At 59.5% G+C, this 25,385-nt stretch overlaps 2 protein-coding genes across 5 annotated transcripts; both read left to right on the top strand.

Annotated features, from left to right (window-relative positions):
• Nucleotides 1-2,174: 2,174 nt before the first annotated feature.
• Nucleotides 2,175-9,702, top strand: WBP2 (WW domain binding protein 2). 2 transcript variants are annotated; one of them, XM_061392815.1, is made up of 8 exons: nucleotides 2,175-2,367; nucleotides 4,563-4,671; nucleotides 5,854-5,989; nucleotides 6,681-6,773; nucleotides 7,564-7,698; nucleotides 7,890-8,012; nucleotides 8,457-8,533; nucleotides 8,653-9,702. In XM_061392815.1, exons 1-8 carry the CDS (start codon nucleotides 2,309-2,311, stop codon nucleotides 8,704-8,706), a joined length of 786 nt encoding a protein of 261 aa, XP_061248799.1. In that variant the 5' UTR covers nucleotides 2,175-2,308; the 3' UTR covers nucleotides 8,707-9,702. The 2 variants fall into 2 exon arrangements, with proteins under 2 accessions (XP_061248799.1, XP_061248800.1); XM_061392816.1 differs by lacking the exon at nucleotides 7,564-7,698 and having other exon boundaries at nucleotides 2,180-2,367.
• A 96-nt stretch (nucleotides 9,703-9,798) lies between these two features.
• Nucleotides 9,799-25,385, top strand: UNC13D (unc-13 homolog D). 3 transcript variants are annotated; one of them, XM_061392808.1, is made up of 33 exons: nucleotides 9,799-10,584; nucleotides 10,921-11,065; nucleotides 11,799-11,834; nucleotides 12,071-12,178; nucleotides 12,264-12,323; nucleotides 12,412-12,478; nucleotides 12,696-12,876; nucleotides 13,400-13,444; nucleotides 13,555-13,623; nucleotides 13,800-13,869; nucleotides 14,028-14,132; nucleotides 14,226-14,318; nucleotides 14,394-14,497; nucleotides 15,849-15,966; nucleotides 16,075-16,199; nucleotides 16,317-16,407; nucleotides 16,489-16,545; nucleotides 16,631-16,728; nucleotides 16,830-16,881; nucleotides 16,960-17,090; nucleotides 17,160-17,280; nucleotides 17,628-17,771; nucleotides 18,489-18,587; nucleotides 18,690-18,896; nucleotides 19,102-19,170; nucleotides 20,713-20,792; nucleotides 22,046-22,151; nucleotides 22,231-22,302; nucleotides 22,711-22,794; nucleotides 22,889-23,009; nucleotides 23,206-23,329; nucleotides 23,805-24,001; nucleotides 24,670-25,385. In XM_061392808.1, the coding sequence occupies exons 2-33, from the start codon at nucleotides 10,949-10,951 to the stop codon at nucleotides 24,789-24,791; spliced, it is 3,273 nt and encodes a 1,090-aa protein (XP_061248792.1). In that variant the 5' UTR covers nucleotides 9,799-10,584; nucleotides 10,921-10,948; the 3' UTR covers nucleotides 24,792-25,385. The 3 variants fall into 3 exon arrangements, 2 of the variants coding, with proteins under 2 accessions (XP_061248792.1, XP_061248793.1); XR_009731495.1 differs by lacking the exon at nucleotides 23,206-23,329 and having other exon boundaries at nucleotides 24,670-24,758; XM_061392809.1 differs by lacking the exons at nucleotides 9,799-10,584; nucleotides 10,921-11,065 and adding an exon at nucleotides 11,088-11,657.

The raw sequence follows: 25,385 nt of genomic DNA on the forward strand, positions 1-25,385 counted from the left end.
TTTTGAAATGTATTATTAACATTTAAAATGCACACAATAGGGACCTCGCTTGTGGTTCAGTGGTTAAGACACCGCGCTTCTACTGCAGGAGACACGGGTTAGATCCCTGGTGGAGGAACTGACAGCCCACATGCCGCATAGACAAAAAATAAATAAAATGTGCACAGTAAACAAACAGGAGAAAAGAGCATGAGAGTGACGCCGCTCAGTTGTGTCTGACTTTGCAACCCCACGGACTGTAGCCTACCACACTCCTCCATCCATGGGATTTTCCAGGCAAGAGTACTGGAGTGGGTTGCCATTTCCTTCTCCAGAGGATCTTCCCGACCCAGGGATCAAACCCATGTCTCCTGCATTGTAGGCAGACGCTTTACCATCTGAGCCACCATGGAAGTCCTATAAAAGAGCATACAACGCACAAAAAGCAGCCTGCCCACCCCAATTCCCAGAGCTGAGCTTCAAAGCAGTAATGCCCAAAACTATGCCTGGTGGATCTTTCAAGAGACTTAATACCTAGATCTTATGTTTTAGACAAATGTAAGTATATTTATACACCATTTGTTCAGACGAACCTTAGCAGTCTTTTCACTTCAGCACACAGAATTTGACTTCATTCTTTTCAACGACTGCATAGATTCCATGTGTGGATTTTTTTTTTTTTTTGGCTGTGCCAGGGATATAGGCTTTGCTCTGCCTTTACCACCTGGTGGCTCAAACGGTAAAGAACCTGCCTGCAATGCAGGAGGACCCGGGTTTGATCCCTAGGTCCAGAAGATCCCAGTATTCTTGCCTGGAAAATTCCACGGCAGAGGAGCCTGGCAGGTTATACAGTCCATGGAGTTGCAAAGAGTCAGACACGACTAGGAGACTTTCATTAACTCCCTGACCAGGGATGGAAACTGTCCCCTGCAGTGCAAGCAGGGAGTCTTAACCACTGGACCCCCAGGGAAATCCCATATGTATGGAATTTAACCTAACCTTCAAGGGCAGATTTCATCATGTCCCCTGATGTACTACTTCATCGCACTTGTCCTGCAATGTCCAACCTGGTTTTACACAAGACCTTATAGAAAACTGTTACCTGCTTCATAATATTTTCTAGTTTTTCACCCTTAACCTAAGAAATCTCACTCAAAACGAAAGTCAAGCAGGTGGATCACAAAGTTGGCCACCACGTGTCAGGAAATTAGCAGTGTGCTTCAAATCAAACTCTGATCCCTTAAAATCAATGATGCACCAGCACCGCCCCGGGGGGAGTGAGACACCACCACCACCCCCCTTGCCCCGCCCCAACTCCCACTCCCACAATTCCCGGGGAAGACCCGCCTCGGAGGTGGGGGAAGTTACAAAACTGTGCGGCCGAGCGGGGACCGCACAGTGCCGGGTCACAGTGAGTCAGCCTTAAGCATTCGGTCCCGCGCTGTGCCCAGTTGCATTCAGTTCCTCCTACTCTGGTTTAAAATCTTCGAGCCTGGAAAATGCTGGGAGGGCCGGGCGGCAAAGCCATAACGTTCTAGAGGGAGCAGCGCCACCGCGAGGCTAGCTGCTGTGGACGAGGCGATGAGATGCAGGCGTTGGGCTCGGGTTCTCCTCCCCGCACCGAGATTCCCACCGCCCACTTCGGAGGGTCTGAGTTTGATTTCATGGGAGCGATCGTAGTTTTTCCTGACTATTCTCTGCCAAACAGAGACTGGTCTTGCACTCATCTGTCTGGCTCAGTGATTACTCAAGTGTGTATGTGTCTGTGTGTGTGTTGGGGTGGGGTGGGTGAAGTTCTCCCCAAACGTCTGTAGACGGAATGAAGCTGCCCCACTTAGTGATCAGCGCTCCTACAGCTGGGGTAGGTTACAACCCCCGTCCTGTGGGTATGAGCTTTTGCCTCCAGCGCCTTTACGATTAATTCCTCTGTGGCGAATCGAACATTCGGCTCCCTGGGAGGACGGAGTGGAGGTGGGTGGGGATTAGTTATGCAACTCATGGAGTCAATCGGGGCCTGTCGTCTCGGAGACTACAAGTTCCAGAATGCATCCTTCCGCTAGCGTGTAGGGAGAGGTCGGGGTTGAGGGAGCGTTGCCTTCTGGGAGTTGTAGTCTTGAGCTTGTTTGTGATGCAGGCGCTACTCGGGGAGTGGGGAGGGGGCGAGGCCGTAAACTATTAGCACGTGACGCCCGGGATCAGGCGGTAGGGCCAGCTTCCGCACGGGAGCTGTGATTGGCTGGCACTTATCTGAACGACGCCACCAGGGGCGGGCAGAAGAAGGGCGCAAGCGCACTGCGTCGCCAGGTTCGGGACCCTGTTCCGAGGGACTATGGCGCTCAACAAGAACCACTCGGAGGGCGGCGGAGTGATCGTCAACAACACCGAGAGGTGAAGACAGTGCGGAAGAACCCTAGAGGCTCGCAGGGGCGGGCGTCGAGGGTGTGGGCGGTGGGCGGCGGGGCGTGAACCCGTGGAGAGGGGAAACTGATGGGTGCTGGGGGGGTAACGGCTGGGGGCGGGGCTGCGGGAAGCTGAGTGGGTGTTGAGGGAGGGGCCGGGATGTTTCGATCAGCTGTGGGATGGGGTCGGGGCGGCCGGATGGGGCCGGGGGCTTGCAGAGACAAGTGGAGCCCGCGGGTCGTCCTCGAACCCCTTGCCCAGAGTAGGAGACGTTAGGATACACGGAAAGCTTTAGACAAAAATAATTGCCATTTGTTTAGGCGTTTACTGTGTGTCGGGGAGGGGCTACATCTGTTCTGCCTTTTTTCAGTGTGTGAATCCTGTGCGGCAGATGCTGTTACTCTGCACATTTTACATGTAAGGAAACTGAGGCACAGGAAAGCTGAGAAACTTGCTTGAGCTCACAGAGCTGTAACAGCAAAGGAGTCTTGATTCCAAAGTCAGTAGCCTTAACTACCAGTATGTAGCCTTCCAGTATATTCCAGAACTGCTCAGTTTCCAGGCGAGAAACTGAGGCCCAGAGGTGAAATTACATAGTTAACGATCGTCAGATGCCTGACATATTTCCTATAAAGGTCGATCTTTGCCTCTTTCCCTTGAATTCCTGTTGGCTCGGGTCACTGCCCAGAGCAGTCTCCCACCTGTCCTGCCCACCGCCCACTCAGTTCTGTCTCTCCTCCTACCTTCCACTCCTTGAATGGCTTCTCTCCTCTTGCTCCTTGGGCGTTGAGAATCAGACCAGCCATCCCTGGTTGAGTGACTCAAAAGCACCTCTTGAAGAAGCAAAGAAAGAATCCCCAGAAGAGACTTGGTGGGATCAAAGCCTAGACACTGGTTAAGGCCAGCACTCAGCCCAGGGCTATAACCCGGCATGCTTGTTGAGTCAGAGGAAAGCACTCAGGGAGCCCAGAATACTGACTCTTTCTCCATGTTACCGGCTCAGGGCCTGCCAGGCCCAGCCTGTTCCTGATGATGACCTCTTTTCTCTGAGCTTTCCTTGTCTTTTCTGGTACTGGTCCTCTTTCCACTCAGCCCTCCCCAGTGAAGGAAGTTGTGATATCTGGGAGGGGAAAAAAGACAAACAGAACCACGTGAACTTGGACCGCGTTGTCTTGTAATCAGAGAAACCTCACATTGCCCTGGGTGTGTAGCCTCTCTGTGTGCGAGCCAGTCCCAGGGTGGACAAACCCCGCTGATGCCATTTGGTACCATCTCCTGGGACTGTTCTTTCTCTCTCAGTGGGGCTTTTCCAGGACAAGAATGTTATCTTGAAAACAAAAAAGAATGTTATCTGTCCTCCTGGGCCTCCTACCTGGTTTAGGACTCAGTGCTGCTGCATAATGGTGTGCCTTGTTTTTAGCAAATGCTTGAGCCCATTTCTGAAGAAGTTGTGTAAACAGTAACTGAAGTCTCCATTCAGCATATAAAGCTTAAATAGTGAACCTCACTCTTCAAATCAAGAATCCCTGTGGGAGCGATGAGAGCTGTGGACTGTCACAGGAAAAAGCACGCGTGTGATCATCTCAAGGACTCATGGACTGGTACCCCTGCAGACTCAGCTTAGGCACCCCAAGTTTAGAGGAACCCTGAAGTGAGCCCTTTGGTAAGGTGGAGAGTCATGTCTTAAAAAGTTAGGCATCAGGCTTAAAAAGGCAAACCAACAGAAACAGAGCACCTGCCGTAAGGATCTGGAAGAAAAACAGAAGAGTTAACCCAGATGGTCTAACCTGATTGGAGGGATTATGGTGTCTGCAAAGCCCTGCGCCTCTTCTACTGCACTGGTCACTTTTTTTTTCCTGGCTGTGCCCTGCGGCATGTGGGATTTTAGTTCCCCGACCAGGGGTTGAACCTGGGCCTTCCGCAGCAAGAATGGGGAGTCCTAACCACTGGACCGCCAGGGAAGTCCCTACACTGATCACTTTGGGGCTGTGTGGGTGGGGTTCCGGGAACCCAGTGTGCTCATTTTTTCCCTGGCTATGTTGTTATGCTCCTCACAGCAGTGTTGAAACAACCACATGCTGGCAGCTACTCATAAGCAGCTGCTACCCAGGAGGGTTCAGTCCTTGCGGGTGACAGATGGTGACTCCAGCGGTCTCATCAGGGCCTGTCCTCTTTTCTCACAGCATCCTGATGTCCTATGACCATGTAGAGCTTACGTTCAGTGACATGAGGAATGTGCCAGAGGCCTTCAAGGGGACCAAGAAAGGCACCGTCTACCTTACCCCGTACCGGGTAAGTTGTACAGTGAGACAGCTGGTTTGGACACTCGTGGCTCCAGGAGGCTGATGTGAGAGCCTTAGGTCAGCCTCAGCCTCGTGAGTCTAGTGGCCTCTGAACCCTGGTGAATGTCAGCATGTTTCTGTCACATCTCCCTGGTTCTCGAACCACCAGGCTCTTTGTGCAGCAAACCTGACGGCTGGACAGTGAATCCATGCAAATTCCCGAGCGGCTGCTGCAAGCAGTCAGGAGTTCAGTGCAGCTGGTGGGATGACCTGGGCCTGGGGGAGAGGCCGTGGTTACTTTGAGTTCTGTAGGAGTAGCCCGTGAGGCCCTTGTGCACGTCCAGAGTGATAAGTGTGGTCCACAGGATTCAGTAGCACAGCCGCAGTCTCTGGGCTGGGCAGAGAGCCCAGCCAAACCCGGCAGAGCAAGAAATGCCAGCCTGCAGAATGGGCCTCACCTAAGAGTACCCCGGGCACACTCAGAGAGACTTCCAGAGAAACACAAATGATGTTCTTGGAAGAAGATGGCTGCCTGGGGCCACCCGAGAGCTGACTTAGAGGTGGAGAGGCGAGAAGCGCACAGGCCTTAGAGGAGACCCGGGTGGGGGTGGGGAGGGGTGTCTCAAAACGCTGTCTCTGGGGGTTCAAGTTGGCATCTCCAGTCACAGGTTAAACTCATGGATATAAAACATCAGGTTCTCTGCCCTCAGGGTGAGAGCCTGGCTGATTGGGCAGAGTCCACGGGCGGGTTAGTGCTGCCCCTTCTCCTGGGGTCTGCCACCCGCTGCCGTTGCCCCCTTTCAGTTCTGTGGAGCTCAGGCTGGACCCCTGCTTCGGGAGCCCTTCCCCCACCTCTGCCCTCGCCTCGCAGCCTCTTCACTGAGGCTCCGCGTCCGCCGCCTCCTCACCACCCATGAGTGACAAGAGCAGGCCGTCCTGTTCACACACGTGGCCTGAGTCTTGCGTTTTTCTTGTGAATTCACACATCTGGCCTCCCCAGTCCAGCTGCACATGGGGCCTTTTACTCCAAAAGGCACCCTCCAGGGGTGGCTGTTGCAGAGAGTGCCCTGGGGCTGCTGGGTGCTGGCTGTGGCCACCCACCCCAGCCCTGGGAGCGGCGGCCTCACACAGAGGAAGCGGTAGCCAGGCTGGCTGTGGTCTGAGCGGTGATGGCCCTGGTCTCTCCTCGCAGGTCATCTTTCTGTCCAAGGCGAGGGATGCCATGCAGTCCTTCATGATGCCCTTCTATCTGATGAAGGACTGTGAGATCAAGCAGCCTGTGTTTGGGGCAAACTACATCAAAGGGACAGTGAAGGCCGAAGCAGGAGGTGGGTGACGACGGGGCTCTGGGCTCCTGAGTAGCTTCCAAAACCAGCCTTTGGGCTGCCAGCCATTCAGCGGGGGGCTGAAGTTGCCAAGAGCTGAGAAATGCTGGCATTCAGGATGACAGCTCAGATCAGAGAGAGAGCGAGCGAAGGCAGCTCAACGACTGCAGACCCAGTGAAAATGCTCATTGTGACCTGGGGCGTGTGTCAGACGTTAGGTGTGGGAGGGAGCCATGTCAGGTGCGCGGGAGGCAGGGGCCTTTTCCCTCAAGCCCGTCTCTCACGCCCAGCCTGCTTGCAAGCAGGCTCTTGGCAGACCCCAGAGACCCCAGCGCCATTCTCACTTTCCCCCACACTCAGCCCGGCCTGAGCCTTGCTGAGCTCACAGTTCCCCTTTGGACAGAAGCCAAGCTGGAGGTGCAGGGGTTTGTTCTCAGCACCACCACCCCCTCCCCTGGGAATGAGAGATCTGCTCTGAACTTGAATCAGCTGTTGCTGCTTTATTGGGGGCGGGAGGCCCCAGTGCAGCTGTGCTTACAGGACTGCGCAGGAAGTGCACGGGGTCGGCCTGGTCGCAGCGCTGGCTTGCGATGTGCGTGGCAGGCCATTGGATGGGGCCTGGAGAGGACGTATAGCCATCTCTTCAGATGGAACGCTCTTCTCCTGAGCTGTTGATGCGCTGTTCTCTTCTCAGGTGGCTGGGAAGGCTCTGCATCCTACAAGCTGACCTTTATGTCCGGGGGCGCCATCGAATTTGGACAGCGGATGTTACAGGTGGCATCTCAAGGTACCGAGGCTTTCAGAATCCGGGGCTGAGGACACGTGGAATGTGTGTGCTATTTTGTTCATTTGGGTTTGTTTCCTTTTAGTTCTGCTTTTTAAGCAGTCAGGAGGTGAATTCCTGGGCCCCGGGCTGCCCAGGGCTGGGAGTTGGGAAGGGGAAAATGAAAGTGTTAGTTACTCAGTCCTTTCTGACTCTTTGCAACTCCCTGGACTGTAGCCCGCCAGGCTCCTCTGTCTATGGAATTTTCCAGACAAGAGTACTAGAGTGGGTAACCATTGCTTTCTCCAGCGGGTCTTCCGACCTAGCATCGTAGGCAGATTCTTTCCTGTCTCAGCCACCAAGGCGATGGGAAGGAAACCTGTAATTAACATCACCGCCCTGTACCCCAAAGGCTGAGGTTCCTTTGCCTGGAGCAGGTATAGGACAATTTGCCACAGCCATTCTGCCTCCAGGACATTTGGCCTCACAGAAACAAACCCAGCCTTTGTGCTCCTGTGAGGCAACCTGTGAAGTCCCCAAGGGCTGTGTTCCGCAGACCTCCTCACCTTGGCTCCAGGCTCCCCCAGCTCTGTTCTTGCCCCTCCCTGAGCCTCCTTCCTCCCATCCCTCCCTCCACCCCATGCCCTCCGCCCCATCTCTTCTGCCCCAGCTCTGACCTCTGTCCCCACCCAGACCTCTGGCCCTGTCCCTGCCCGAGGCAGCCTCAAACGGGGAGGGCTGAGGCGCGTGGGACCCTGCAGCTCCCCGCGCCCGAGGCCGGAGACACTCACTTCTCTCTCCCCTTGTACTGTAGCCTCCCGAGGCGAAGCCCCCAGCGGAGCCTATGGTTACTCTTACATGCCCAGTGGGGCCTATGTCTTCCCCCCGCCAGTCGCCAATGGAATGTACCCCTGCCCTCCTGGCTACCCCTACCCACCGCCCCCACCTGGTGAGTGTGTCCTTTGCTGCCCACCCCGCACCCCCGCCTCCCGCCCCCACCCAAGCCAGGGGGTTGCAGAGGGGAGACTTGTTCTTAGACCTGCTTCAGGACGGATGGAGCAGCTGGAGGGGCCTGGGAGGGCACTAGCCGAGGGGCCAGGGCAGCGCCGCTCACTGGGTCCCGCCCCTCTCGCCGAGCAGAGTTCTATCCGGGACCCCCCATGATGGACGGGGCCATGGGGTACGTGCAGCCCCCACCGCCGCCCTACCCTGGGCCCATGGAGCCTCCGGTCAGTGGCCCTGATGTCCCCTCCACTTCTGCAGGTGAGCTCAGCCCCTGGGCTGCTCCCCACGGGTGCGCAGAAGCCCCAGGTAACACACGACCACTGGCCTAGGGACAGTCCCAGGGGACCAGCCACGTGGTGGCCGGTGGTGAAGAGAGATCAGTAGATGGCAGCCCACTCTCTTGTCTTTAGCTGGCCGTGCTCCCTGGGAAAGGTTTCCCTCTGTACCTCAAGTCTTCTCATCCGCAAAATGTGCCAACAGAACCACCTGGGGGTGTCATGGTGAAGATTGGATGGGGGGGTGTACAGGGGGTGTCTCAGTAGTGCCGGAAGCACTCAGGGAAGGTTAACCACTGCTTGATTCATGGAACCGGGTCCTTGGCACCAGCCACCTGAGCACTGGGGGGCCGGGGTTGCAGGGGCGGCTGGAGGCAGCGGGGAGGCCTGTTTTTGGGGCTCATCTAGAGTGTGCGTGTTCTCACAGCTGAAGCCAAGGCCGCGGAAGCAGCTGCCAGCGCCTATTACAACCCGGGCAACCCACACAACGTCTACATGCCCACGGTGAGTGGGGCGGGCACACGCTGGAGGGGGACCCGCAGCCCCAGCTGCTGGTGTTCAGAGGCGGGAGAGACCTCTCCTTGTTCGGACGGTCCTAACGTGATCTTTCCTTTCTTCCTCAGAACCAGCCTCCACCACCTCCCTACTACCCCCCCGAAGATAAGAAGACCCAGTAGACCCCGCCACCCCATCCTCCTGCCTCCCCTCGCTCTCTCCTCCCCTCCCCTTGGGGCTGAATCGGGGTTGTGGGGCGCAATGGGAGGGCCTTGTCCTTCCTCCAGCTCTGATATAAAACAGTTATCAGGAACTCGCCTCGAGAGAAGGGGGAGCCCCTTGACTCGGGGCGGTGCCTCCCAGTTTCCCACGCAAGCCCGGAGCCCACCGGCTTCCCGCGTCGTTCCATGGTGGGGCGGGGGGCGCCCCCCGCCCCCGTCCCCATCCTGCTCTCGTAGCTTCTGCCCATGGAGGGACTCTCTGGCCACCTCCTCCGCCGCAGTCCAGCTCTCTGATTTTGTAGCTGCTTTACCCCCAGCCTCACAAGCCCTGCCCGCGCCCCTGCCCCCTGCCAAGCCCCACTCTTTCCGTCTGCCCTCGTCTGTGCTTGGCTGAGGAGGGCCTCCTGCCCACCGACTGTCCACCTGCATTCCATCCCCAGCCGGCCACGCACCTTCACACTAAGCTTCCTGTCGCTGCCTCGTCCTGGGTCTTCCTGTCGCCTCCGCTTTCGACGTTTGGGGTTTCCCACCAGCCGCCAGGGGTGGGTGGTCTGAGGGCAGCCATGGCTGGGGGCAGAGCCGTCTGCTGCCTCACTGTTTTTTCTGGAATTTGTTTCCGTTCACCTCTCCTTTCCCTCTAGAGGGGGCCTCTCGGACTGGAACTGGAGAATGCATATCCACTTGGGGGCTGCCGGGTGGGCTGGGAACAAGACCCCTGGGGCCCGGCCTGGACGTTGACCGTGAGCTCTTGCCAGCCCCTCAGCCTGCCTTCTTCCCTTTAAGCTTCGTACCTGGTTGGCAGTGTGTCCCCTAGATGCACTAACATTTTGCTCTCACTTGGTCCTGGACTGGCTGTGAAGAGAGGAGATGGTTATTTAGAGGATTCCCTATTTATTTGACCAAAAAAAAAAATTCAGTTAATATATTAATGTGAAATAAATCCTGTTTGCACCTTGATTTGTTTGCTGAAAATGTGAACTAGTAAAAATGAAGTGACTGGACCCCTGTCTGGCTCTGTGTGGCGAGGGAGGCGCTCTTGGGAAGGAGAGCTGTCTGGCCTGCAGCCGGGCCAGGAGGGCGGGGAAGGCTCCTGTATGATGGCGTTCCCTCCCATGTGAAAGTCCCTTGTTCACTCGGCCCGTTTGGGCCTAGGATGCAGAGCCTCTCCTGTGTCCATCTCATGGGGGTTGCTCAGCAACAGTGTCCACCCACGGAGTGCCCCAGGGCCCAGCAGCTGCCTGGAGTGGGAGGCCTGGGACACAGGAGCTGGGCTGGATGGGTGTTTGTTCCACGCCCCTGGCTGGCATTGTCACTGCCCTGCCCTGAGGTGCCGGGTGGGTCTAAAGGGCGAGGCAGCCCTGGGGCCCTCCTTGAGAAGAGCCTCTGTGCCTGAGGTGGGAAGGGTGGGAATCGGCCACAGCCCACATCCAGGCCTGCACCCCCAAGGACCCTGACCTGGAGGGAGGTCCTGGATGTGCTGAAGCCCAGCCTAGCCTGAAGCATCGATTTTCCTGTGCCTTCTTGACCAAGTCACCTCCCCAGCCTCTTCCTTCTGGCCAGCCCTGCCCAGCAGCCCCTGGGCCTGGCAAAACCCTCTGCAAGGGCATTTGAAGAGGACGCCCTCCCTGTGGGGGCAGGGCCATGGGGCCGTCCCCGCCTGGCACAGCCTGGTCCCGTCAGCTCGGTGGAATGTCACCTGTGGGGCAGAGCAGGTTGAGCAGTTGGCTGGCCCCAGGGGGAGATGCCTCTCCGGGTCCCCACCCTGTGCCCTGCCCACTCCCCACCCCAACTCCAGGTCTGCAGCCCATTCTGGGGAAGCTGCGGGTGAGGACCGGCCAGGTGAGCCTCCCTCAGTCACCTGGGGGGCTGCTGTTCCCCTGCCCTCACGCCCCTCGCTGGATGGTGCTGGACAATCCCTGGGCCCCCTGTGTGGGAGGCTGCGGCTGGGCAGTCTGCCTCTCCCTGCAGTCCGCCCAGGTTCCTCCCAGCATCCCAGCCAGCCCCAGGGAGGAAGGTGCAGGGGCCAGGGGCCAGGGAGCCAGGGGCCCCCACCCCGAGGTGGTGAAACCCTGACCTGACCCTCCCCCGGGCCTGCCCTTCCTTCCCCCTCCCCTGGAACCGGGTGGCAGCCCTGGGCTCTTTGCATAACCCTGCGGCTTCGCTATCTTCCCCCAGGCAAAGGGGAAGGGCTGGGCTGTACACCATGGCTATGCTCTTCTCCCGGCCCCAGCGGCGCCCTCCCCTCATGCGCCAGGCCATCAAGATAAGGCGCCGCGGGGTCAGAGATCTGCAGGATACCCGGGCCCCACGGGCTCAGGAGGTAGGAGGGACCTCAGTGGGCAGCCCAGCAGGCCTGGGTGGGGCTCTGCCGGCTCTGGGTACTGGGCCCCACCTCTTGCGGCTCTACTCCCCTCCCTGGCCCTACCCCAGCCCCGGGCAGAGCCTTTGGGTCAGCGGAACAGTTGTTCTCTGGGCTCCCCAGAGCCTCAGGCCCAGGGTCTGAGCCTCCCTGAGACCCCTCCCTCTGGTGGGCCCCCGCCCACGGCACCTGTCCCTACCCCTGCTGGCCGTCCTGAGCTCCTTCAGTTCCACGGGCTCCATTAGGCAACGAGGATCGCTGCTGTGGACTGGGCTTTGGGGGACCCCCTGAGCAGCCCCCAGGCCCGCTGGGCATGACCCCCAGTCTCCTACCTCGCTGCTGGGCCTCACTTCCGCCGCTGGGGTGCGGAGCAGAGCCGCCGATAAGCAGCCCTATTTCCTCTGGGGAAGGAAGGAAGGTTGGGGCCACGGGCCGTGCTGAGCTCACGCTGCCGAAGGGCAGCTGAGAACTGATGGACCCGAGCCATGGCAGGCCAGGGGACAAGGAAGGTGGCCCAGGGGCTGGACCCCCAGGAGGCCTGCCGCAGGAACAGGTGCGCAGCACCACTGGGCTGGACGCCGGATGCTGGGGCCCCTGAGCCCTCGGGCTGGGCCTGCCCTGGGGGGAGCCGTACGGGCATCCAAAACCCGGTCCTGGCCTCTGGGACACCCTGTCTTTTTGCCTCACTCTCCAGATCGAGCCTTCATCCCACCACTTGTCTCCTGAGGAGGTAAGAATCTCGGTGTTTCGGGGGTACAGAGGGGCACTAGGAAGTGGGCCAGCATCCTCCCAAACAGCCCCCTGCCCCCTGCCAAGGCTGGGTCTCAACCCTCTCCCTTCCCTGTGTGTGCAGACACCTGGTCCCCGCTTCGGGCATGTGCCCTGGGTGCCAGGGTGGCTGGTGGCGCTCAGACCTTGTGGTGGTGGGTGGACGGGGGATCCTGCGGTGACCCTGCTGTGTCTCAGCGGGCCCTGCTCTACGAGGAAGCTCTCTACACCGTCCTGTACCGGCTGGGGCAGCCAGAGCCCAACCATGTGGGGGAGTCCTCCGAGCTGCTGCGGTACCTGCAGGAGGTAAGCCCAGCCCCTTCCTGCCCACCTCCCTGAAGCCTGGCCGCCCCCACCCTGTGCCCCCAGCTTCCCACTCCTGCCCCACCAGGCCTTTCGCATGGAGCCCGAGGAGCATCAGCAGATGTTAAAGAGGGTCCAGCAGCTCGAGGTAACCCGCCAGGGCCACCCTGGGCCAGCAGAGGGGCTGGGAGGGCCAGCTCCCTCGGGGACTCAGCCCCTACCTCCTGTCGCTCCAGAAACCAGTCTTTTGTCTGAAGGCAACGGTGAAACAAGCCAAGGGTATCCTGGGCAAGGATGTCAGCGGTGAGTAGGCAATGGGGACCCTGGGCCTTCTTCCTGGCTCCTTCCTCTCCCCGTCACAGCCTGTCCCAGAGTTACCATCCCCCAAACGTCCCCTGGGGCTCAGCTGGGGGCTGCTGGCCCCTGGCCCTTGGAGTCTGGGATGGGGAGGGGGTGATAAGGACTCTCCCTGGGAGCCTAGCCAACACCCTGACTGCTTCCTCCACCCCCTCCTCCCCAGGGTTCAGTGACCCCTACTGCCTGCTGGGCATCGAGCAGGGGATGACGGTGTCCGGGGGCAGCCCAGGGCTCCGGCGCCGGCAGAAGGCCGTGGTGAGGCACACCATCCCCGAGGAGCAGACCCACCGCACCCAGGTCATCACCCAGACACTCAACCCCGTGTGGGACGAGACCTTCATCCTGTACGTGGTCCTGCCCCAACTCCTACCCGCTCTGGTTGTCAGGGGCTACTCGGGTGTGGGGTGGTGCCCCCCATCAGTGAGATCAGTGGGACTTCCTGGCTTGGGGGAGAGCGTGGCTTGACTGGAGGTGGAGGCTGCTCCCAAGGCAGGGAAGACAGATCAGAGGCCAGACAGGGCAGGGCAGTGGCATAAATGCCATGTGCTCGGGGAGGGGGGTCAGGCACGGCTGGGTTAATGGGGGTGCAGGAGGGGGCGATGCATTTGAGAAGGAGGAGGAGTTTGCAGGCAAGAGCTAAGACTTGAGGATGGGTAGCTTTGAGAACATGGGTAAACTCCGGGAGGTGGTGATGGACAGGGAGGCCTGGCGTGCTGCAGCCCATGGGGTCGCAGAGTTGGACACAACTGAGCGACTGAACTGAACTGAACTGACTTTGAGGATGGCAGACTTGGGCCTGGGGTCCAGTGGCCTGGTCAGGGGGCCTAGCCGTCCAAGCCCCTCAGCCATGCTCTTTTCTCACTACAGAGAGTTTGAAGACATAAGCAACGCCAGCTTTCATCTGGACATGTGGTGAGGGGCGGGCCCCGCCCAGGCCCCGCCCATTGGGGTGGGGAAGAGAAGGGGCCGGGGGCTCCCAGGACACCCTGTCCCCTTCCTGCTGAAGCCTCTGCCCACACCAGGGACATGGACACCGTGGAGTCCGTCAGACAGAAGCTCGGGGAGCTCACAGACCTGCATGGGCTGCGAAGGTGAGTGCCGTGGGGTCCTCCCTGGGGAAGGAGTCGGGACTCCTTCTGCCTGCACACCCCCGCCACGTGTACCCCGGTGGCTGGGCTGCAGGTTCTGGCTGCGCCCAGGTGGCCAGAGGGAGGGAGCAGATCCCAGCCTGACCTGGCCAGGCTCTCGGCCCCTCTCCTTGGGACAGGATGTTTAAGGAGGCCCGGAAGGACAAAGGCCAGGATGACTTCCTGGGGAATGTGGTTCTCAGACTACAGGTGAGTGGAGTGGGGGTAATGAGGGGTCCAAGGGAGGGGTTCCAGGTCTGCACTGGGCGGAGCCTGGGGTCTGCCTCCCATCGCCTCCCTGGCCCCCAAGCATTAGCGGCTCCTGCGGCTCAAGGGCGTGGGCACCTCTTGCCTGCCTGGCCTGCCAGGATCTGCGCTGCCGGGAGGATCACTGGTACCCCCTGGAGCCCTGCACAGACACCTACCCAGACCGCGGTCAGTGTCACCTCCAGTTCCAGTTTATCCACAAGCGGGTAGGTGGCCCGGCTGGGTGGGGAGGAGGTGCTGTCCTGGGCGTGGGGTCCTCTGCTCACAGCCATGCCGGTCACCCCCCGCCCTGCCTGCAGAGAGCCACCAAGGCCAGCCGCTCCCAGCCCAGCTACACAGTACACCTCCACCTCCTGCAGCAGCTGGTGTCCCACGAGGTCACCCAGCACCAGGTACTGCCCTGCTAGGGCCGGGCGGGACCAGGGCCTGCCTGCCAGGTCCTGACTCCCCTCCGCCTGCCTCCTCAGGCCGGCAGCACCTCCTGGGACGGGTCATTGAGCTCCCAGGCGGCTACCATCCTCTTCCTCCATGCCACGCAGAAGGACCTGTCGGACTTCCACCGGTCCCTGGCGTGAGTGCCCAGCCCAGCCAGAGCGCCCAAGGGCTGTCTGCACTGCGCCCCCCGCTCCCTCCCTGCTTGCCCTCCTTCAGGCTGGCAGCCCCAAGTCTAACCCTCCAGAGATTTCTGTTTGGGGCCCGAACTGTGTATTTTCAGTTTTGAGTCAGTTGGCAACTGACTCAGCTTTATTTGTTTTTTGCTACCCTGGGTCCTTATCTCTGTGTGCGGGCTTTTCTCTAGTTGCGGCGAGCAGGGCAAATACTCTTCAGTTGTCATGTGCGAGCTTCTCACTGCAGTGGCTCCTCTTGTTGCGGAGCAGGGCTCTAGGGCGTACGGGCTTCAGTAGTTGTGGCAACATGGGCTTAGTTGCATGGGGCATCTTCCCAGACCTGTGTCCCCTGCATCGGCAGGTGGGTTCTTAACCGCTGGACCACTAGGGAAGTGCAGTCGCCAACTTTTAAAATCTGGAGATTTCCCGTGCAGATTCACATCTCCAGCTTCCCATGAAAGATTCATGCCGAAGCTGCGGGACTGTCGCCTTGCTGGGCGGCAGAGGGTCAGGGCAGGGAAGCCTAGCTTCCCCCGTCCATCATTCATCATGGCTGCCTTCTGGACACTTCACTCCTGACATCACCTGAGTCCTTCTGGGCAGTTGAGTCTGCAACCCCAGCCACAGGGCCCCAGCAGGAGTGCTGGCAGCCGCTGCGTCCCTGGATGGCGGAGGCCTGTTCTGTGCTGCTGTGCTGCCCCAGCCTCCTTCACCCTCCCACTTGTTGCCACTCGGCCCCCTCTGTGAAGTCTCCCCTCAGCTCTCTAAAGGGATGCTCTGGCTGACTTGGACTTGGACTTGAAGGCTCAAGTCTCCAAATCTGATTTTTCGAAAGAAGCAAGAAGTCCTGAATTTTAAAATCACAAATATTCTAATTTAAGAGACGGGGCAATTCATTTACATGTTTTGAAAAACTCTCATGGGCACAAAGGGCTTCCCTGGTGGCTCAGATGATAGAGTATCCCCCAGCAATTCAGGTTCGATCCCTGGGTTGGGAAGATCCCCGGGCAAAGGGAATGGCTATCCACTCCAGTATTCTGGCCTGGAGAATTCCATGGACTGTATAGTCCGTGGGGTTGCAAAGAGTCGGACATGACTGAGCATTTTCACTATGGTAACAAAAGCAATCCCATGGGTTACTTTCAGTCACTGGTTTTCAGCCTCTAAAGGCTGATGAGAAACCCTGGGAGGTTTTGGGGTGGAGCAGGGCTGGGGAGGTTTGGGCACTGTCCATCCCTGACCCCCTCCCCCAGGCCAGGCAAGCCGTGGGATAGGAGGTCCCCCAGCTGGCTGAGGGCTTCCTGTCCGCCACAGGCAGTGGCTGGCCTACAGCCGTCTCTACCAGAGCTTGGAGTTCCCTAGCAGCTGCCTCCTGTTCCCCATCACCAGCATCGAGTACCAGTGGATCCAGGGCCGGCTCAAGGCCGAGCAGGTGGGCTGTGGGGAGCTGTGGGGGGAGGTGTTGGGCGGGCAGGGCTCAAGGAATGGCTTCGGCCCCCTAAAGCAGCCCCTGCCTCACGGAACCTTACGGGCCTTGCAGCTGGAGGAGTTGGCCACCTCGTTCAGCTCCCTGCTGGCCTATGGCCTCTCCCTCATCCGGAGGTTCCGGTCTGTCTTCCCCCTCTCGGTGCCTGACTCCCCAGCCCGGCTGCAGTCCCTCCTCAGGTCGGTGGTGACCCCTGCCCCCATCCGGGGGCACCTCTGGGCGGGGTGGCAGTCTCCTGGAGGAATGAGGGGGTCGTAGGGCAGCGGCATCTTGGACACGGCTCCCCATCCCCACAGGGTCCTGGTACAGATGTGCAAGATGAAGGCCTTTGGGGAACTATGCCCAAACAGCGCCCCCCTGCCCAGCCTGGTGACCGAGGCGCTGCGGGTATGGCGCCTGCCCTGGGGGTGGGGAGGGCGCGTGCCTGGGCCTGGCACCCCTCCCTGCTCACGGCCTCTCTGCCCCCAGGCTGGCACCGTGGGATGGTTCCACCTGAAGCAGCAGCACCATCAGCCCATGGTGCAGGTGAGGGGCTCATCCCAGGTGGTAGGTGGTGGGACCGGATGCCCACCGCTTGAAGCCCTGCCTGGCTCATTTCTGTCCCTGCCAGGGGCTGCTGGAGATGGGCAAGGCCTTACTGAGCCTGGTACAGGACATCATTGGCGACCTGCACCAGTGCCAGCGCACGTGGAACAAGATCTTCCATAAGTGAGCGGGCGGCGGGGCGGGGGCAGTGCATGGGGGCTCGCACGGGGTCCAGAGGGACCCGGCTGTGTGCCGCCAGGTCACGCCTGCTGCCTTTCCTCCAGCGTGCTCAAGATCGACCTCTTCTCCATGGCTTTCCTGGAGTTGCAGTGGCTGGTGAGGCTCCCCGTGTCCCGCGGCCGCGCCTCTCGCGCCTGCCTCTGGAGCTCCGCCCACCACGCCTTCCCTCCGCAGGTGGCCAAGCGGGTGCAAGACCACATCGCGGCGGTGAGCGGCTCGGTGACCCCGGAGGTAGGCGAGAGCCTGTTCCAGCTCTACGTCAGCCTCAAGGAGCTCTACCAGCTGGGCCCGCTCCCCTCGGAGAGGTGGGTAGTCGACTGGCTGCTGGGCAAGGAGGGCTTGCAGCTCCCCAGGCTGACCCCTGCTCTCCCCAGGGATGGCGTCCTGGCCCTGGAAGGCTTCCACCGCTGGTTCCGGCCGGCCATCCCGTCCTGGCTGCAGAAAACCTATAGTGTAGCCCTGGCGCGCGTGCAGCGCGCGGTACAGATGGACCAGGTAAGGGTGGGGCCTGCTAGGGGCGGAGTCCCAGATTTGGGGGTGTGGCCTTGCAGCAGGTGCGGAAGCGGGTAACCAGCTTTGAGCGGTGATTTTGAGGCCAGTTGCAGGTGTGAAACGCTGTCTCCTGTAATACTCCGGGGTAAACCGTGGCTTCCCATAAAGGCTCATCCTGGCAGCTTGCGGGCTCTGAGCGGAGCCCTGCTTGTGCGCCTTGCAGCCTCCTGCCCAGCTCAGAGCTTGCTGGCTGTATGAACTCTGGATGCTTGCAGAGGCAAGCAGGGAGGAGGGGGCATGGATCTGGCAAGCCTTGAACTCTCCTTTCTACACACTCCCCCATCTCCTAGCTGGTGCCCCTGGGGGAGCTGACCAAGCATAGCACGTCCGCTGTGGATCTGTCCACCTGCTTCGCCCAGATCAGCCACACCGCCCAGCAGCTGGACTGGCCTGACCCAGAGGAGGCCTTCATGATCACTGTCAAGTTTGTGGAGGTGCAGCCTCATTCCCACTCCACCATTTCTCCCAAGTTCTCACCCAAGTTCTCATCTGGTTCCCTGAGCAGGGATCGGACCTGAGCCCCTGAGTTGGGAGAACAGAGTCTTAGCCACTGGTTTCTTTATTTTAGTTGCTCAGTCGTGTCCAACTCTTTGTGACCCCATGGACTGTAGCCCACCAGGCTCCTCTGTTCCTGGGATTTCCTAGGCAAGAATACTGGAGTGGGATTGAAGTACTAGGAGGAAAAAAAAAATATTTGAGTGGATTGCCATTTTCTTCTCCAGGGGAAGGGCTTGCCTGATAGATAGCTCAGCTGGTAAAGAATTTGCCCGCAATGTGGGAGACCTGGGTTGGATCCCTGGGTTGGGAAGATCCCTTGGAGAAGGGATAGGCTCCCCACTGTAGTATTCTGGCCTGGAGAATTCCATGGACTGTATAGTCCACGGGGTTGCAAAGAGTCGGATATGACTGAGTGACTTTCACTTCACTTTTCTCCAAGGGAATCGTCCCAACCCAGGGATCAAACCTATGTCTCCTGCATTGGCAGATGGCTGCTTTACCATTGAGCTACCTGGGAAGTCCCAGTTCTCACCCTAGCAGCATCCAGAACACTCCACCTTAAATCGCCCAGGACACTGAGGTTCCTGTGCCTTCCCTACCTCCCTCTCCTGGCACCCTCCCCCACCAAACTGATCATCCCCTCCTCACTCCAGGATACCTGTCGGCTGGCCCTGGTGTACTGCAGCCTTATAAAGGCCCGTGCCCGGGAGCTGTCTGCAGGCCAGAAGGACCAAGGCCAGGCGGCTAACATGGTAAGGGCCGGAGCTGGGGGCTGGACTGGGCTGGGGGCAGAGCCGTCCAATGCTGACACTATTCAGTAAAGCCTGTCTCCTTGTGCCCCTGCCTGCCTGCAGCTGTGCGTGGTGGTGAATGACATGGAGCAGCTGAGGTTGGTGATCGGCAAGCTGCCCACCCAGCTGGCATGGGAAGCGCTGGAGCAGCGGGTGGGGCCTGTGCTGGAGCAGGAGCAGCTGCAGAACACACTGCATGCCCAGCTGCAGGGCGCCCTGGCTGGGCTGGGCCATGAGATCCGCACAGGCGTCCGCACCTTGGCCGAGCAGGTAATTTGCTGGACACACAGTGACCCCGCCCCACCCAACCTCAGCCTAAAGTCCTCTCCCAGCAGGACTGGGTTCAGTGCCCTGCCCCCTCCTCTTCCTGAACCTAAACGCAGGCCCCAATCAACCTCTCCCGACCACCGCCCCCCCGCTCCCCGCCGCCCCGACTCATGCCCCTGGCCTCCCTCTTTCCATTTTGTGTCTCTAGCTGGAGGCGGGCATTGCCAAGCACATCCAGAAACTCGTGGGCATCAGGGAGTCCGTCCTGCCTGAAGACGTGAGTGGCCCGCCCTGCTCACTGACCTTTGCCAGCAGCGTGGGTCAGGGATTGCTGAGGGGCTTAGGGTGGGCAGGGGGCTGAAGGCTGTGAGGTGTCAGAGTTAAGCTCCCCAGACGTGGGCAAGGAATGTTCCCTCCTGGCTTCAGTTTCCTCCTTGGATGCTAAGCGGGTGGGGCTGGGTCATCCCACAGGCTCTCCTAGCACTGACAGTGTCAGGGGTACAGTGGAGAAGGGCTTAGACCTTGCAGCCAGATAGCCCTGCATCCTTCTCAACTGCCTAGTCACATGACTGTCCTGGTTACTCAGGCCAGCTGACCTGAGGGTCCACATCTGCAATCAGGGATAGTAATGTACACCTGTGACTGTTTGGGAGCCTAGTGAAAGTTGCTGAGTCCTGTCTGACTCTTTGTGACCCCGTGGATTATACAGTCCATGGAATTCTCCAGGCCAGAATACTGGAGTGGGTAACCTTTTGCTTCTCCCGGGGATCTTCCCGACCCAGGAATAGAACCAAGGTCTCCTGAATTGCAGGCGGATTCTTTACTAACTGAGCTATCAGGGTTTGGGAGAAAGTTACTTATTAATTCATCAACTATTTAAGCACCCACTTTGTCCCAGGTATTGATTTAGACACTGGGGATATATATCAGTGGACACCATGATAAGAATCCCTGCCTTCCTAGAGTTTTCATTCTAGTAAGGGAGGTTAAAAAAGAGCTAAGTATAAACTTCACTGTAGCCATGATTGGAACTATACATACGTGTGTGTATAAATGTATATATGTCTACGCATGCATACATGCTAAGTCGCTTCAGTCATGTCTGACTCTGTGCGACCCCATGGACTGTAGCCTACCAAGCTCCTCTGTCCATGGGATTCTCCAGGCAAGAGTACTGGAGTGGGTTGCCGTGCCGTGTCCAGGGGATCTTCCCGACCCAGGGATCAAACCCTCATCTGCTACGTCTAACCTGCATTGGCAGGCAGGTTCTTTACCACTAGCACCGCCTGGGAAGCTCACACATATTAGATAATGATAAACTCTCTAGAGAAAAAACACACAAGGGAGTGGAAAGGATCAAAGGATTGCTTTTTTTTTTTTTTTTTTGGCTGCACCATGTGGCTTGTGGGATCTTAGTTCCCTGACCAGCATGGAAACCAAACCCCCTGCGGTGGAAGTGTGGAGTCTGAACCACTGGACCACCAGGGAAGTCCCTGAGGACTGTAGTTTTAGATAGTGGCCAGAGAAGGCCTTACTCAGAGGGTAACAGCTGAGTCAAGACCTCAAGGAAGCAAGAGAAGGAGCCACGAGGATTTCTGTGGGAGGAAATCGCACAGACAAAGGCAGGACCAGGCCTGGCAGGTTCAAGGGCTATAGAGGAGGCCAGCGTAGCTGGAGCCCACTGGGGCTGGGGTCGGCTCTGCAGACATTTCACCGACGGGCAGGAAAGCTCTTGGCCGTTTTCTTTCTGGTCAGGGGCGAGGGGACGGGGGTGGGACCCAAATGGGCCAGAGCCAGACATACTGCTACCCCTGCCCAGGCCATTCTGCCCCTGATGAAGTTCCTGGAGGTGGAGCTCTGCTACATGAACACCAACTTGGTGCAGGAGAACTTCAGCAGGTCTGTAGCAGCCGCCTGCCCCACCGTGTCCCACCGCTTCCTCCTCTCCTCCCTCCTGCCCCTCCTTCCCGGCCTCAGCATACCTCCTCGAGGGAGAATGCAACTGGGTTCTTAAAATGCTCGCTGCCCGGGTCAGGGCGCTCAGGACTGCATAAGCCCGTCCACTTCACCTCCGGCTGAGCTGAAACCTGCCTGTGACCCTCCCTTGGCCCTGGGCTGCATCTTCCGGGGGCTGCATCTGCCCTCCCTAATATTCCTGGAAGCTGGTGTTCCTCTCCCATGTTCCAGGAGAGCTTCCCGTTAGTGTCTCTCAGAGCGGGGCCCCGCACACAGGCAGCAGGGTGTAGAGGTCAAGGCCATGGGCTCTGGATGACCTGGGTCCAGATTCCAGCTTCACTGCTGCTTGGTGGACGGCCTTGAGCAGATCACTCAAGTTCTCGTGCAGTTGATCATCGTTCTGGCCTCTGTGGAGGACTAAATGAGTCACGGGAGGAGCTGAGAGCAGAGCTTGCAACAAAGGAAGTGGTCGGTGACTGAGCCGCCGTGATGGTGACGGTGATGCCGACTGGTCCCCAACATGGGGCCGCTGGTCCCTGGAGGCCTGCTCCTCTCCCGCTGGGGCAGCACAGCTTTGGGAGCCCATCTGAGGGCTCCTTAGTTGCTGTGTGTGGGATCTGAGTTCCCTGGTATTAAACCCAGACTCCCTGCATTGGGAGCACAGAGTCTTAATCACTGGACCACCTAGACCTCCCCCATTCTTAAGCACACATTTTTTGTGTGTGTTTCTCTGCCTGACTCTACTTTGACAAGTGAAATTTCCGTTATTTCAGGTCATTATTAGGATGGACTGTGGCTTGGTTTGCTTTTTTTTTTCCTCCCTGCAAGTAGTACCTGCTGATCCATAAGATCCTATTCATTTTGGCCACTCGCATCTTCACTCAAGATTCTGTCATTGGGGGACCACCCCTCCCCCCCTTGTTTATTGGGTTTGAAAATCCCACGAGGATTCTTCACTAGCTTGTAGACAGGACTGGGCCTGACTGCCCCCTTATCCCCTCTTCCCTCAGGACCCCAGCCCTCCCTCCCTCCCCTGCCTGTGCCCCAGGTCCCAGTCCCACCAGGTGGAGGGTGGGGGCGGGGCAGACCTGGGCACAGGCCCGGGGGCCCTGAGGCCTCCCCTTTCTCAAGAGCATCTCGGCTTCCTTCTCTGTCCTCCCGTCCTGTGTCCTGCGTCCCTCTGCACGTCCCCCCAGCCTCCTGAGTCTGCTCTGGACACACACGCTCACGGTGCTGGCGGAGGTGGCTGCCTCCCAGCGGAGCTGCCCCCGGGCTTGTAGCAGGCTGAAGTTTGCACTACAGGTAACGCCAGTGACAAGAATGATGACCCTGCTGGGTCGAGCGCCTGGGGGGCTCATCTCGCACCTCTTGCCCCCTCTAGAACCTGGAGGTCTGCTTCTACGCAGAGGGATGTGGCCTGCCGCCCGAGGCCCTGCACACTGCCACTTTTCAGGTAGGCCCTTTGGGTGAGCTGGCGGCATTGGGGAGCCTGCCTTCCTGTGCTCGCCTGTGTCCAGGGCCTGCTGCATAATTTACAGGGCTCAGCACAAAATGAAAATATGGGTCCTTTCTTAAAAAAAAAAAAAGAAAAAATTTTGAAAAATTTAAGACAGCAACAGCAGGAGCTTAAACCGAGTGTGAGGTTCTTCTAAAGCCGGTTGGGGCAGGGCAGCTGAGACACACCTGCGGAGCCCGCTGCGTCGGTGCCTCTGGCTGTCGCAGGGACAACCCTGGCTTGTGGTCCCAGGGCACCCGGTGCTTTCCACATCACTCTGTGGGCTTCCCCATCGGCCGTGACCTTCTGAAGGGCAGCCCTGGGCTGCGGTTGGGGGTGACGGTTCAGGGTGTGTCCCCTCCTCAGGCTCTGCAGAGGGACCTGGAGCTGCAGGCGGCCTCCAGTCGGGAGCTCATCCACAAGTACTTCTGCAGCCGCCTCCAGCAGCAGGTGAGGCCCGCGCTCCGCCGCGGTCACCGCGCGCCTGGAGCCCCGCCCCGCCCCCTCGGCCCCCGCTGACCCCGCCCCTGCGCCCCGCCCCCAGGCTGCAACCACCTCCGAGGAGCTCGGGGCCGTCACCGTCAAGGCCTCCTACCGCCCCTCCGAGCAGAAGCTGCGTGTGGAGCTGCTCAGCGCCTCCAACCTGCTGCCCCTGGACTCCAATGGTGAGTGGAGGCTGCCCCGGCCGCTCTCCGTGTCTGCTCTCGGGTCCCCCAGAGTTCCTGGGCGCTCGGTGCGTTTCCCCTGGCCCACCACGAAGGGGGAGTGCTAGCCGGCAGGGCACTGCTGCTGGGGGGCAGACTGCACTCAGGGCTTGGGGTATCATCCTTGGCCAACGTCTCCTCCTGGGCCACTTGCCAGGCTCCAGCGACCCTTTTGTCCAGCTGACCTTGGAACCCAGGCATGAGTTCCCTGAGCTGGCCCCCCGGGAGACCCAAAAGCACAAGAAGGACCTTCACCCACTGTTTGATGAGACCTTTGAATTGTGAGTGGTCCTTACACTGGCTGCATTCCCCAACCCGACCGCCTCAGGCCTGCTCCTCCCAGTTGGGGCCCAGGGGCTCCCCTCAGATGACCCGGTGTGAGTCCCAGGGAGGGGCAGTGGGGACAAGTGTTTGCTGGCACATGCCGCGAGCCTGCACCCTGTAGGTGGGGTTAGGGGGCACTGTTGGGGAGACTCCTCTCACATGTTGGACTGAGAGGCTTGCTTTCAGGGAAGGGGCATGTCTCCAAGGTCCTCTGTTCCACAAGACGGGGGGCCTGGGTACACAGGGGCCCCTGGTTGAAAGCATCAGCCCACAGTCAGAGCAGACATGACAGCATGTGCGCCGAGATACGCCAGGCTGAGAGCTGACGTTGTGATCCTAATCTCCACCCGTCTGGGTGAGCCCGTGTGCAGGGGTAGGTGGCCATGGCACTAGGCGGGGCGGGCAGTTGAGCTGACTCTGTCCCCCGCCCAGCCTGGTGCCTGCTGAGCCGTGCCAGAAGGACGGGGCGTGCCTCCTGCTCTCCGTGCTGGACCACGACACCCTGGGGACCGATGACCTGGAGGGGGAGGCCTTCCTGCCGCTGTGCTCCGTGCCTGGCCTGACAGGGATGGAGGAGCCTGGCGAAGTGCCTCAGACCCGCCTGCCCCTCACCTACCCTGCCCCCAACGGTAGGCCTGAGCCCTTGGGCAGGGTAGAGGCTGTGAGTGTGGGTCCTGGCCCAGCACGGGGATGCAGGGGAGGGGCTGCCAGGCTCTGGAGCCCCCAGAGAGGCGGCGACGGGATCAGGAACACCTCCCTGGAGGCGGAAGCCTGTGGAGCTGGAGTGGTGATCAAGGACCCGTGGTCTAAGCTGGGCTGGGTGTGCACGCCTCTCCCTGGTGGGATAAGGTCACCGCATTTTGCTTGGGGAGAGGGGCCATCTCTCTGCCCAGAGGGATGTTTCTGCAGAGCAGCCCTCGAATTCGATGAGAGGAGTAGGAATTGTGTCTGAGCACTTGTGATGGGCCTGGACACATTAACCCTCATACCACTCCCTTACGACCACCCAGCAAGGCAGCTAGCTGTTGTTGTTCTCCTGTTCTGATGAGCAAACCGAGGCACACATTGGTTAACTGGCCCAAAGTTTTCGTATGAAAACGTCACAGTTGCCACCTGAGGCACATCAGCCTCTTGCGCTGCAGCTGGGCTGAGAGTTCAGGCCAGCGCCACTGCCAGGCTGTCCTGTGAGCGTGGCTGGGTGGGCCAGTCCCTAGGCTCGGGAGGACGGGGCGGGACCGCAGCCCCGGCCACTCGCCAGGCGTTCCCAAGTCTGACCCCCAAATGCCTCTCTTTGCAGGGGATCCGATCCTGCAGCTGCTGGAGAGCCGGAAGGGTGACCGCGAGGCCCAGGCGTTTGTGCGGCTGCGGCGGCAGCGGGCCAAGAAGGCCTCCCAGCACGGCCCGCGGCCGGGACGGTAGCGGTGGAGGCTCAGTCCCTGGGGGGGCGGTCTGGGTCCTCCCACCACAGGGCAGCCCTCCCGCCTGGCCTAACACCCCAAAAGGGCCCTTCGGGTCTGGGGAGCCCCAGCGTGTGGGGGCTCCTGCTGCCAGAGCTAGGCGCCCACAGTGATGGGAGCCCGGTTCACAGTATTTATACTCCCTCCCTCCTCCCTTCAGTCCTGGCCTCAGCATTCCCTGCAAGCCCCGTCCAAGGGGTGGGGGGACAGCAGTCTGCTTCCCTTACCCCTGGCCCCCTCTTGGGGAGAAGTTACTCTGGCAGAGCAGGGTCTCAGCCCCCATGTCCTGTTCTAGCCGCTGGGGTGGGGGCCAGGCTCCTGGGGCCTGTTGTTCAGTACCTGTGATGGAGGGAACCTGGGTCCTCTCCTGAGGGGCTTTCCGGCACCCAGGCTGAGAAGCCGGGAGCCAGGGACCTTCTCACTCAGAAGGGTGAGAACTGGCAGGCCGTGGGGACGGTTTGGCGTTGTCTGCTGAGGACCCCTCCTCCTTGGGACAGTGCCTACCACCTAGAAACTGTTTTAGCAAAAATAAACAATCTGCTGTCCTCTCACCAAA

Source organism: Bos javanicus, chromosome 19, assembly GCF_032452875.1.
Source record: "Bos javanicus breed banteng chromosome 19, ARS-OSU_banteng_1.0, whole genome shotgun sequence".
In the NCBI taxonomy this organism is placed as follows: domain Eukaryota; kingdom Metazoa; phylum Chordata; class Mammalia; order Artiodactyla; family Bovidae; genus Bos; species Bos javanicus.

Bases quoted from the DNA above. Each gene is read 5' to 3' on its own strand.
- WBP2 (XM_061392815.1), top strand. From the start codon at position 2,309: ATGGCGCTCAACAAGAACCACTCGGAGGGCGGCGGAGTGATCGTCAAC. The intron at 2,368-4,562 runs GTGAAGACAGTG...CTTTTCTCACAG, and splicing joins ATCGTCAACAACACCGAGAG to CATCCTGATGTCCTATGACC. The intron at 8,013-8,456 runs GTGAGCTCAGCC...GTGTTCTCACAG, and splicing joins TGTCCCCTCCACTTCTGCAG to CTGAAGCCAAGGCCGCGGAA.
- UNC13D (XM_061392808.1), top strand. From the start codon at position 10,949: ATGGCTATGCTCTTCTCCCGGCCCCAGCGGCGCCCTCCCCTCATGCGC. The intron at 18,897-19,101 runs GTAATTTGCTGG...TTGTGTCTCTAG, and splicing joins TCCGCACCTTGGCCGAGCAG to CTGGAGGCGGGCATTGCCAA. The intron at 20,793-22,045 runs GTCTGTAGCAGC...ACGTCCCCCCAG, and splicing joins GTGCAGGAGAACTTCAGCAG to CCTCCTGAGTCTGCTCTGGA.